Source organism: Egretta garzetta, unplaced genomic scaffold (assembly GCF_000687185.1).
Source record: "Egretta garzetta isolate BGI_Z169 unplaced genomic scaffold, ASM68718v1 scaffold293, whole genome shotgun sequence".
In the NCBI taxonomy this organism is placed as follows: domain Eukaryota; kingdom Metazoa; phylum Chordata; class Aves; order Pelecaniformes; family Ardeidae; genus Egretta; species Egretta garzetta.
Genome location: NW_009259318.1, coordinates 2,800,968 through 2,813,751, shown reverse-complemented (window position 1 = coordinate 2,813,751; position 12,784 = coordinate 2,800,968). Strand labels below are relative to the sequence as shown.

The 12,784-nt window shown below is 39.5% G+C and overlaps 1 protein-coding gene across 1 annotated transcript in view; it reads right to left on the bottom strand.

Annotated features, from left to right (window-relative positions):
- LOC104124223 (potassium voltage-gated channel subfamily KQT member 1-like) overlaps positions 1 to 4,521 on the bottom strand; it is a 316,296-nt gene extending 311,775 nt beyond the window's left edge. The window contains exons 1-2 of the mRNA XM_035892082.1: positions 4,425 to 4,521; positions 1,850 to 2,418 (exon numbers count right to left, since the gene is read on the bottom strand). Of these exons, the coding sequence (XP_035747975.1) occupies positions 1,850 to 2,232 (383 nt within the window). The 5' untranslated portion in view covers positions 2,233 to 2,418; positions 4,425 to 4,521. The remainder of the gene's footprint in view (positions 1 to 1,849; positions 2,419 to 4,424) is intronic.
- Between the last annotated feature and the right edge of the window lie 8,263 nt (positions 4,522 to 12,784).

Sequence of the window (12,784 nt, the reverse complement as noted above, 5' to 3'; positions counted from 1 at the left end):
CACAAGTTTGTGCGTGAGTTATGTGGTCTTTGTGGCATATGAAGGACAGAAGGACAATGAAGGGACACTGCACATCCAGCTCTCCCAGGCTACACAAATATCAGCTACATACTTGGAAGACTGGATTTGTTATGAAAATAGTCATCACCATACCAACTTTACATGAATTACCCCAAAACCACAGATATAACATGGGAAAATTTAAATAAATTACAACTTGTGCTCATTGTAAATAAATTATATTTTAGATTAGCACTTTATTGCTTTAACAATGTTTAACTTTATGATACTTAATGTTGTATAGTCTGTTCTTTCCAGAAACTTGGTATATAAATGAACACACCATATAGCTATTTGGATAATTATTAGGACAAATATACTCAGGACAAAATGCTGGCCAAAAACTACATTTAAAAATGTTGCTTTCAAGCAATCTCAAAGGAAAAGCTTTTCAAAAGAGGTAAATTTACATCTTTTATTTAAGTTAGGAACCCTTGTTCTGTTCTCCAATTTTCTATTATGGCAGGTGTGTGTATATATAGATATTCTTTTTTTTTTTTTTAATGCCCGTTGCAGAATATAAGCACATATTAAAGGTCAACCTTAGTCTGAGATAAAAGCAAAAGAGACAACGAAACAAATGCATTTTAGCAAGATTAGTAAGTCCTGACCTCAAACAGGCTTAAATCATGACTATTCACATATTTAAATCTACACAAAGTACATCTGTTTAAGCCTTAGGAATTATTATATACTACAAGCATATTCCTTGACAGAGGCCCTATCCTTTTACTTGGCAAAATTTCATGAATCAAAAAATCCATCTATGATTTTGAGGGGTGAAAGGAAACAAATATTAATAAGATCATCTATTTTATGCCAGATAGAAGTAGCATTATTCATTCTTATAATTACTGTGTCTTTCTCTGGGCAGTTCCTGACTGCAGTAACTGATAATAGTTTTTCCAACATGCAGGCCGTAGAAAAGTTCACCTGAGACAAACAGAATAATTTCAAAACTCTGCATTTCTCCAGGACATACGCTAATTTTATAATAAAAGCAAGGACTTTTGGCTTAGTTTGCATTCAATATAGCCAGTAAAACTTCCTCTTGCCTCAGTGAGAGCACAAGTGGATCCTTTCTAAAGCCAAGATGACAAATTATCGTTCTTTTAAGCAGCATTCAAAACAGTAATTGAGGTCCTGCTAAACTTGACAGATACCATAAGTAGCTCAAAGAAAACAGTAGCAGCTGTATTAATATATTAATCACTGTTTTACAAGGGTGAATGGAAGCCTTAATTTCCTCCTTGCATGTACTACATACAAGGCATAATGAAAAACTTTTTGCTAAATTTGTAATCATGTGTTCATGACTGTAAATTAATTCAAATTAGTAATGTTATGATTATATGTTTGTCCAACAAATTCCTTGTTTTGGCACTTCAGCATGAGCAAAACGGACTTGTAAAAATGTGACTTATCTGATCACAGCTGAACCTTTTACATCTCATGCTAAAAACTGCAGTGTCTGAAGCTGGAACAGGGTAAAGCAGCTAAGGCAGCAATAAAAACTGCCATGAGCATATAGGACTTGCCCTCAGAAATATCAAATATACAGTGTACATCTTTGAAGACAAATATCAAGTGAAGAATAAAAAGCCCTCCTCTGGAAATGTTAATGTATATAGCAGCTGATGCTTTGCGAAACTGGCTTCACCATTGCTTTCAATGGGATTGCAACAGGTTTACAGCCCAGGAGGCTCAAGTACTATGATTTCTGGCTGATTAAGTGGAGAGTTTCAGATTTTTCTTACACCAAAGATCATGTGAAATTGTAGGTACTTACACGGTAAAATGATAAATAAAACACTTCCATCCACTGGGCCTCTCCAGGAAGTTGTAGACATCTCCCTGCGTACTAGTTTTAGTTAAGTAATGGCTATAGAAACACTTCGTTGTACAGGCCCTGTGGACTTCACTTTCCATCAAGGCTGCAGCCTTTTTACCTTCCTCAGGGTTACGGGGAATCCCAGATCCATTATTCACCAGGGTCTCTGGATCCAGCGCCACAGAATAATACTGCATATTGCTTAGGTTCCCCCTGACTTTCAGCAACGCTGCAGATTTCCTATTTCCATTCAGACTGCTAGGCTGGGAAGTGGAGCCTTGAACCTGTCCACAGCGGTTATACATCAGGTGCCCAACAGTTTCTCTGCTACTACAGGACATTCTGTAACAATGCACAGGTATTATTAACCCTGATCAATATTTAAAATCATTAAGAAGGTATTGCATGTCCTCCCTGCCCAGGGTGTTCGCCGGCAGCTGATAAGATGACTTTCTGCTGTTATCACGGAGCTTCTCTGTGACTCGAGTGTGAGCTGTCAGCCTGTCACCTGCTGTCACTCACAGCCTCTGAAATGAAGTCAGAAAAATGTATTAGACGATGACACATGCTAGACACCAGAAGTAACAGGAGGCTAGGGAATGAAAGAGGTTAAGACTTCTGGAGGAAGAAACAAAATTACAATTCAAAGGTACATTTGTTAAGAAGGAAGCTTAAAACTATTTAAATAGTGCAACACTAGTACAGCAGCAGAGCTGTCTTGAGAGCTGACCCTATGATATTGTTTAAGACTGAGCAGTTCCTGAAGCGTCCTGATTACAGGCAGAACTGTGAAAATTTCCTGGAAGTTATAAACTTGCTGTTGCCTGAAACTCAGTAGATTGACGTTTTGAACTTCAACGCCCACACCTTGAGAGATCTTACCTAGAGAGTCAATGTTACAGAAAGATTTCAAGGCTTAAGTGAATTATTTCATTCACCCCATGGGATCTGGTCTTGCAGTCCACGGTACTCAGGAACAATTTTTCTCAAGTCTAAAAAGGAGGATGCCGTTAACAGTAACTGTCACTGGGAGGTTAATATTGTTACAAAGGAGAAGATCAAAGACTCCTGGCCTTGATTTTCTTCAAACCATTTAATGTTTGCTGCTAACTTTACTACTCTCAAGCAAGTACATAAAGAAAATAGAAAATAAGGCTCTTACAGATCAATGTAATTTCATGGGGCAGACTTAAGTTGTTGCTAATACACACATGTTTAGCAGCAATCATAGAATCATTCGGTTGAAAAAGACCTTTAAGATCGTCAAGTCCAACCGTACCTGTCCACTACTAAACCATGTCCCTAAGCACCTTGTCTGCCCATCTTTTAAATACCTCCAGGGATGGGGACTCAACCACTTCCCTGGGTAGCCTGCTCCAATGCTTGACAACCCTTTTGGTGAAGAAATTTTTCCTAACATCCAATCTAAACCTCCCCTGGTGCAACTTGAGGCCATTTCCTCTCATCCTATCACTTGTTACTTGGGAGAAGGTACCAACACCCACCTTGCTACAACCTCCTTTCAGGTAGTTGTAGAGAGCAATAAATCATGTAATGATGGAGATATGAATATTAATATCATTAATAATCATATTGATAATTTTGTGAGACTGAAAGCAGCTGTCTTTCTGAAGTGTAATTTTTTTGTACTGCCTCATTTCTTACATGCTACCATGGAAAGTTTCTTTATTTAAAATGCTTAGCTAAAATGAAAATATTATGAAAATACAAGAATATTAAAAGTATCATGAGTGGTGACTTTAACTTCAAAGCACTGCTAACATTAATGTCAAAATTATGTCTATAATGTCATATTGTAATATACTGTTATCTGCAATATAAATCCCACACACCTAGGAGTTGCAGCTGACTGCCTCTCTGTCAGAAGAGACTCACACCCATGCTTTGAGTTACTTTAGCCTCAGCAGAATAGAATAATTTAGAGAAAGAGAATTCCAGCCTTTACCCCCTTTTCTAAATAAAGCTTTCTTTTTGGTGTTGCTTAAAGATCCTCATGTGTAGCAGATGAACTGCCAACTACCACTGTAGTACCTCTGAACAGAGCCCTCTAAGTTATTCCACAAAATATTTACATAGAGTAGTGGACTTGTTACATGTGTGTAACAAATGAGTGTGCTCATTTCTTAACACTGGTCATGGTAAGGTGGACCAATGCATTTCTACATTAGTTCTACAGCAGACAGAGAAATACTTCCTATCCCTCATCAGTTCTCTTAACACTGAAAAGCTGTATGGACCCAACAATAAAGTTGAAACACAAAGCCCTTCATCCAAGCCAATCTACAACAAGAACATAAGAAACACCTATCAAAAGTATGCTCCGTCCATATCATTCATTTCAGGGTGCTGAGGCTACCTAGATAAGCGCTTGTAGCAAAGGTTGGCTACCCAGCAGTTGTAATCAAAGCTACCTGAAACACACTTGCTAGCCCACTTAATCAAAACAGGCAATCCCACACAGGCAGACATAAAGCACAGAAAACCCCAAAACCAGCTGGCAAACGGTACCTACTTTCTTTTGTCGCATGTCCTTCTACTCCTTCTCTTTGCTGCTCCCTCAGCTCCATATAGCAGACTCCCTGGATAGGTGCAGGGAAAGGAGCTGCTGCTGCTTGGCTCTGCCCCCAGCTTATCAAGTCCCACCCTGAGCAAGGCAGCGTCCCTCCCTTTCATCTGCCTTATATGGCTGCCCTTGCAAAAAGCAGAGAGAAAGACCTGGGGAACAGTTTTGAGGATTTCAGATAGGAGATACTTGTGCTTCTTCCTGTAGTCAAAACCAGCTATCATAAGCAACAGCTTATTTTTGCTGAGGATCGTCCTCTTTTCCCTCCCAGTCCTTTTCTTATCTGCATACACTTAATTGCAATGAGTTAAGAGTGGCATTGCCTTACTTCACATCTTTTAAAAATTCAAATTAGGTGTTCCTTGTAGCTAGCTGGAGGCTCTGCAGCAGCCTTTCATATTGGGTAAGTCTAAATGGGCAGCTTCAGTTGTTTGCTTTTTTCCATCAAAGTTTTGGCAAAACCAAAAGCGGCACTTCATTATGTTACATTAAGTAATGGAAAATCAGAGTTCTCTGTTGTTGTTGACTTTCTGAACCACTGCTCTTTTCTTTTTTTTACTAATTTGGGAAGGAAGAGAATCCCAAACATAGCTATTCCAGCATCAAATTCCTCATTTTATTGTTGAACTTTCTAATCACGAAGGAGAAAGTGAATACTACTATTTCTCTCTTTTTTTCCCTTTTGTAACAGAAAACAGACTATTGTCTGAAATGCCAGCATTCTGAACAGAAGTAAAAATGAAACAGAGGTAACCATTTCATCTTTTAAAAGTTCTGGCAGTGGGGGAATGTTGCCATTTTACATGGTCTTCAACTTTTATTATAATTGTTCATGGGGCTGAGACCTCTTATTCCTTGGAAAGATTATCACAGAAAGCTACTTTCTTTGTTTACCAGTTATATTGCTATACCACTGAAAAAAACGTTCTTAGTTCTTTTATTTTTCTGACAAATATCCACTTAGCAGCATTACATTTTTAATTCTCTAAAAATCAATCCCTCCAGAACCATGTCCTTGGATGCTGTGTGACTCTGTTTACACTGCACACAGAACTGAATACAGTATTCCAGATAGTCCTGTGGGTGAACCATTGAGAAGGAATAATACCTGGTTGGAGCCACAGAACTCCTTCTCCAGGATTTTGCTCATGCTTCTTCCTTGAAATGACTTCTGCATCAATTAATACCTGCTCTGCTGTATTAACTTCTCCAGACAGTAATTTCCTAAATGCAAAAATTGTTGTCTGTTCTCACCTCTGACCTCCCCCAAATATAATTATTCAAGCTCTAAATAACTAGCCAAAGTATGTAGGAAAAAATAATTTAAAAAAAAATAACGTATCTTGGATATTTTAAGGTTTATAATCAGTTTACTTTGAGGGAAAAGTAGTACCCAGCAAACATAGAAATGCAAGATAATAGCAGCAGGTCTGAAACCACTGCAGAAATAGAACCCATAGCATCTGACTCCTATTTCTTGGTCAAGGAAAAGATAATGATTTAGTGTTAAGATTTTGTGAGACTGAACTGCAGAACTCATTCCTTCACACACCCCCTAAAAGTAGTATATTACATCTTTGCATCTAACCCTCAGAAGGCAATTAGTCACCAAACTAATTTATGACTTAATGAAATGGAAATGCAAGATTTCAGGCATGCCTGACTGCTGGAGTTTTCACTGGTAAAATTATATATATGCATGCTATCGCCCTGCAACTGCATACATACAAAAGTGTGGCTTTTATGACTGGGCTCACTTCTCATCTCGCTGAATCTTGACGTGCCTGATGCAGCCCACATGCTCAGAGCATATCCACCCCAGGCTGACAGCACTGTATTTAGCACTAGACACAGAAAGCATGATAATTTATAATCAAAAGACCAGAACGGGGAGGCACAGGGAAATGCCTAGGTTTGAGATGCAGATTTGAACCCTTTTTGACAAGGAGACACTTCCCAGGAGGCTACCCTAAAAACAGGACCAAACCCATTTTCCATTGATAGCACCATCACTGTCTCCTCCAGGGGCTGTATTTTAGAAGAAAAGCATTAACCAGTCATGCAAGAAACAGAAAGGAATAATAAAGGAGCCCACATGCTAGAAAAGATTTTGGATGGTAAATAATAGATGAGACTTGAGAAACATTCCCGCGATCCTCTGCTCATTTCAAATTCCATTCTCAGGATCTAAGCTTTCTGCATGCAGTGCTCATAAACATCCACTTGGGGTTTGTGAGTTCCACTTCCAGAACCAGGTGCCTAAAAGTTAGACCCTGCTGAGTGCCGTGTACCGTTCTGGCTTAGCTACAGAATCTTTTTTTACCAATAATCATGCTGGGCCACAAATTCACCATGCTGTGTGGCTTGAACTGGTTGTGCCCAGGCTCCCTGTAAAGGGGCAAAATGGCAATCGCTGCTTTCTGCTTGAGCTTGCCAGCCTGGTGAGCCAACAATCATACAAGGGACTGTAAACCAAAGCCTACTGTGGGTAATTAGGGATCTTGGAACAGGGTATAGGCTGGAGCCCCAAGTTCACACTAACAGTACTCTCTGCACCTTTTATTTTTGAGCTGCAGACAGAAGGTGTGGTAATAACTTGTTGTGGTTTAAGCCACCAGGCAGCTGAACGCCACAGAGTCACTCGCTCACTCCCCCACCCCTCAGTGGGGTGGAGGAGAGAATCAGTAAAAGAAGGTAAAACCTGTGGGTTGAGATAAAGACAGTTTAATAAAATAGCAGATGAAAAAAGTAATACTAATAATGATAATAATAGAATATAGAGAATATACAAAACAAGTTTTGCACAATGCAATTGCTCACCACCCGCTGACTGATGCCCAGCCCATCCCCAAGGAGCAGTCGCTGCACCCAGACAATTCTCCCCCCAGTTTATACTGAGCATGGCGTTGTCATATGATATGGAATATCCCTTTGACCAGTTGGGATCAGCTGTCCTGGCTGTGCCCCTCCCAGCTTCTTGTGCACCTGGCAGAGCATGGGAAACTGAAAAAGAAAGGTCCTTGACTAGCCTAGGCACTGCTTAGCAACAACTAAAACATCAGCATGTTATCAACATTCTTCTCATACTAAATCCAAAACACAGCGCTATGCCAGCTACTAGGAAGAAAATTAACTCTGTCCCAGCTAAAACCAGGACATAACTTTCTTGCAAACATGTTATAGTTTGGTTATCTGTAAAGCATTTTGCAATGCACAGAATGTGCACCATGAATACCATTATTCTGCTTCTCAGGACTTGTGTACTATGATATTGAATAGAAGATTGTGACAACAGGCTTCCAGTCACTCCCAAAAGCTTGACATGTAAAATATATTTTATTACATGGGGAATGAGCTGAAGTGCTAATTGCCTTTTATGCATGTAGGTATTGATCCATTATTTTAGTACTAATATAAATTGTCTACAAGGTTGACTGCTTGACCCAGAGTAGCATCTAACAGCTCTGTAAATCTCTCAATTCCATGACGGAACTGCTGTAGGAAATTAAGATTGATTCCTTCAGTTATGCAGATTTTTTCTCTCTGTTCAAACTTAAAGTAAAATCTGTTACTGGACAGAAAATGCTATTTCTTCAAGCAAGAAATGCCTGAAATTAGTAACAGGTGTGATGTGAAGAAAATGTCAGTCTCCTATAAGCTAAGCTAGATCTTATACTCTAAAACATGGCTGTTATGCTGACTCTAATTAAACAAATTCTATCCACCTGGTGGAAATATTAATTCACATTATCATTACAGGGGGAACTAGTAGTAACTTCCAGATCAATTTGTCTGTCCCCACCAACCCCAACCTTTTAATTTTTTTGAAATTTCATCAAAATTTCAACTATACGGACAGAAATTTTCTTCTGGAAGTCTCTAATTCTGGTTTTGACTGGTTAAAAAGCTGTTCAGCAACCTCTGACCATAAAGATGGGAAAAAATAGCTAGCTCTTTTAAAATAAGAAACACTGGCAACAGACATGTAGCAATCCCAAACTGAAACCAACTATATGATATTTCCCCTTTTGCTTATTCTGTTTCATTCATCTTTTGTTACCACAACCATCCACCATATCCAGGCAAACTCTGCTCTTTTGCGCAATGAAAAGGGAAGAAGTGCTGGTTGCAGTGGCAGGTACAATGCTGCTATTAAATGTTCTACGGTAAAGCACCAGGCAACGTGGTGTAGATGCAACACAAAGGGAAGGGTGAGAAGGGTATCAATGTAGAGTATCTCTTGACGAAATGAGCGCCTTCATTTCAAGGATGCAGGTTTTGGTCTGGAATAATGACAGCACTGTATACACCCAACGGTATTGCCCACAGCTGCAGTTCCCGTGGCTATCCTCAGCTTATAGGAATGACAAGAGGGGAAAGTGCGACGGCTTGGATGTCAAAGGCACGCTTTGATTTGTCCCCGCTCGTTGCACGTCCAGCAGGGCATGTTGGGTTCAGCACCCTGGAGAGTGCAAAGAGCTCCCGCCCGGCGAGCCCCCCCGCCCCTTCCCGGCCCCTGCACCCTCTGAAAATTACATCTAAGAGGGACCCTGAGTGGTGTTAAACTCCCGTGAAAATGTACAAAGCATTTGACATGCAGAAGAGCTCCTGCATCACGGCCCCCAAAAGCGAGCAAGGTGCGCGCATGAGGTTTTCTTCAGTTAGTCCTGTTTTCAAATGGCTCTTCAGATGAGGTTGCTTGGGAAACTGGGCCAGCACCTGGACTAACACTTGTGAGTTCCCGTCCTTATTTCTATTTACTCTCATAGAATCATAGAATCGTTTATGTTGGAAAAGACCTCTAAGATCATCAAGTCCATTAACCTAACACTGCCATACCACCACTAAACCATGTCCCTAAGCACCACATGTTTTTTAAAAACCTCCAGGGATGGGGACCTCCCTGGGCAGCCTGTGCCAATGCTTGATAACCCTCTCAGTGAAGAAATTTTTTCTAGTATCCAATCTAAACCTCCCCTGGTGCAACTTGAGGCCATTTCTTCTTGTCCTATTGCCCGTTACCTGGGAGAAGAGACCAACACCCACTTCACTGCAATCTCCTTTCAGGTAGTTGTAGAGAGTGAAATCAGTGGTTTACATCATTAAAGAGCTATAGGCTAGTGTGTCCTTATACAAGGTGAGTGCATCTGTGGGACGTTGAATGTCACGGTGAGAAGCATCTCTGATGCAAAAGAAATGAGCGTGTGAACAGGATACCAGGACAGCATGGGACAGCACAGGTTGCAGCACTGTGTGCAACAGAGAACAGTGCTCCTAAATGTTGACCCTGTACAATGCTTAAGTGTTTTGTGTGATTTGTTATTTCAAAATATGGCACCATTTATGAATCCCAAAAACTAAAATGGGAATTCTGAAAACTTGTTCTTTAAATTGGTGCTATCTGGTCAGGGCTATGCGTGAAATCATCATTTTGTCAGGCAGTGCAGGCAGAAGATGGACATGAGCCATTTTGATCAGGGGAGAGCCCCCCATCTCTTCAGGCAGTATCAGACAGTCTGCTCCCTGTCATCCCCCTCAGCCCCAAGAGGCAACTTCTTGTTCCACTTCACTTTCAACCAGGTTTAGCAACAATAAATCCATGCAAAGGCCAGCTGGGGCACCTATGGCAGCAGTGCATGATGCCTTACAAGGTCTCTGTCCAGGAAGAACAGACACAAACAGTTAAGCTTTCCACTCATCGAGATGAAACCCAGGAACAAAATGTCACCTGTCTCCCTTTGGACTAGTATTATGAACAACTTGTCTTTCAAGGGAACATTTCCAAAGCAGAGTTAAAAACTTCAGAGGTCATTGGTTATAAACAGCAGATAAATGCTTACATTATGGAGATAGGAGAAGAGTCAATGCCTCTTCGGATTATATATTTACCTCTCCATCTTGCCAAGTTTATAATTGCTATATGGTTCAGGATGAGGAGAGACGAGCAACAGAAATAATTATTTTTATTCACTCTTAACACTTTGCTTTTGTGCAATTTCTCTCATATGTCACCAGTTAAATAAAACACCTATTTCTAAGTCAACGCTGTCCTTCTTTCACAAAAGACCTTAGCTATTAATTACCTTAAAGACCTTAGACATTAATTACCCTCAGACAAGCATCTTATTTTCAGGCAAGATTTCATATCCCTTATACTTGAAAGAAGGAACGTGGTGGCAGGAATGAATCTATTAATCCATTTATTCTCACACAAACCATCAGAATTTTAAGAGTCTTTATTTCTGAGTTTTTCTCTCATTTTTATGAGTTCTGTTGGGTCAACAGCAGTCCAATACTCATATCTTAATAAATGCACTCATTTTCATTTTTTTCATTTTCAGCAAGAATGTCACGTGTTCAGCTTATCTTTTTTTTGTGTTTTGTGTGAAAAATCTCAGATAAGCAAATTATTTGTGTGGCTTAACTATCGATCCACAGTCTTTCAGGATAAATTTCACTTTTCCATGAAGAATATGCACTCTCTGCCTCAGTTTCTTAGCTCGGTATCCTGTTGCTGCTTTATGTTGTCTCCCACTACAAGGAGGGAGGAGATAAAAGCTGGAGAACCGGGGAAAAGAGTTGACAGAGGAGTGTGTTTTCCTCTGTGGGAAGGAACTGTGAAAAGTATTCAGTTCCATGACTTCTGCACCACAGTTCAGCCAAGATTCAAGTGCAGTAATGTCTATGAGACAATGCCATTGCCAGCTTTATGTGCTATGGCAGCGTACGTCGCTCTCAGCTGCACAGAGCAGTGATCTGTTTGATTAATGGTTGTAAGGTAAAGGCAATGTTGGGCCCAGCAAAATGAGATCTGATATTCAAGAGTTCAAGAGATCCATTGCAGAAAGGAAATAACTCTGGAATGTCATGGCTTCAGGCATGGTTGTTCTTGACCTCATTGGGCGCAGCAATAATCATGCACTTTGATGAAACAAATGCGACAAAGTATGCAACCTTACTAATTATACTGTCATTTCAGTAGGCTTTTGGAAAGAAGGGAATTGTTAAATTTTAGTAAGAAGTTGTTTGTATCATGAAACTGCATTTTCTAACTTGGCACTATATGCTGATTAAGAAAATTTTGTTTATTGAAAGCCAGCATCATAGGTCCTGATCCTGTTTGCCATTTTAGGCACTATTGTAAATCAAGCAGTAATTATAATGCCTTCCATGAGAGTTATTTTTTACAATGCTGAAGCCAAATTCTGCTGATCTCATGTTATTCTACCAGGACAACAGAGAACAGCTTAAGGTTTAAGTGCAGTTTAAGGTGTGCTTGGTCTTCCAAGTTTAGTGCTTTTTATTGTATCAGCAGAATTCTTAAACTAATTATAATCACACTATACCTTCATAGAAACCCACAGTACTTTTAATACCTAGGTAAATAAAAACACTACATAAATTGTATGAACTAAAATAAACTGCTACCACATAGGGCAAAGTATCTGTTGATAGGCTTATGTTGCATAAAAGGAAGGCAAAATTACTGCTTGGAATATCGTACCTATTCTAATTGATGAAGAGGTATCAGATAGCAGTCATGGAGAGCCTTCAAATAGTAAGAGACAATATAAATTCTTGTACAGTCGACCTCAACTGTTACTTGATTCCTATCTTCAATTATACTAAGTGTCCTAGCATTGTTTTATTGGGTTTGTTTAAATCATTAGTGGTGCACTGGAGGAGAAGGATACTGCTATTGGTACTGAGGTTGTAACAGAATACCATGTAAAAGTGGATGCTTATAACAAATGTATTTTAAAAGATTGCTAAAAATAGAACTATTGTTTCAGGAGAGACTTTTTACATAGGAGCTGTGTGTTATAACTGAAAAAAGAGTTTGGAAAGATGACAACGATCCCTTAAGAATAAGTGCAGTTGTATATTTACAAGTTTAAAAAGTCAATTAAGACATTCTGTTAATTTAAAAATTGCCATAAAGCTTTTTGTGTAGACTGTCGGCTCTTTTATACAACCTTCAATCGGTTTTCAAGATTATATTAAAGAGAAGTAAACTAAACTTGAAATTCTTAATGTAACAGGCCCACACTACCTTCTCTTTCTGTACTAATCTGGAGTCTGAGGCAGTAATTCTTCTGAAATGATACACCTCATTCCCAAAGCAGCGAATATCCTCAGCGAGATATCTCCTGTTGCTTACTTCAATCTCCTGTAATTTTTTAAGACAACTGTCCATTACTCTCTCTGGTAGTTCTAAAGTCTTTACTGCTTTTAGAGTATGTAACATGCACTGCACATGTGCAACATGACCAGAAAGTCAGGCTTCAGTGTGCATCCTCTATTCTGCA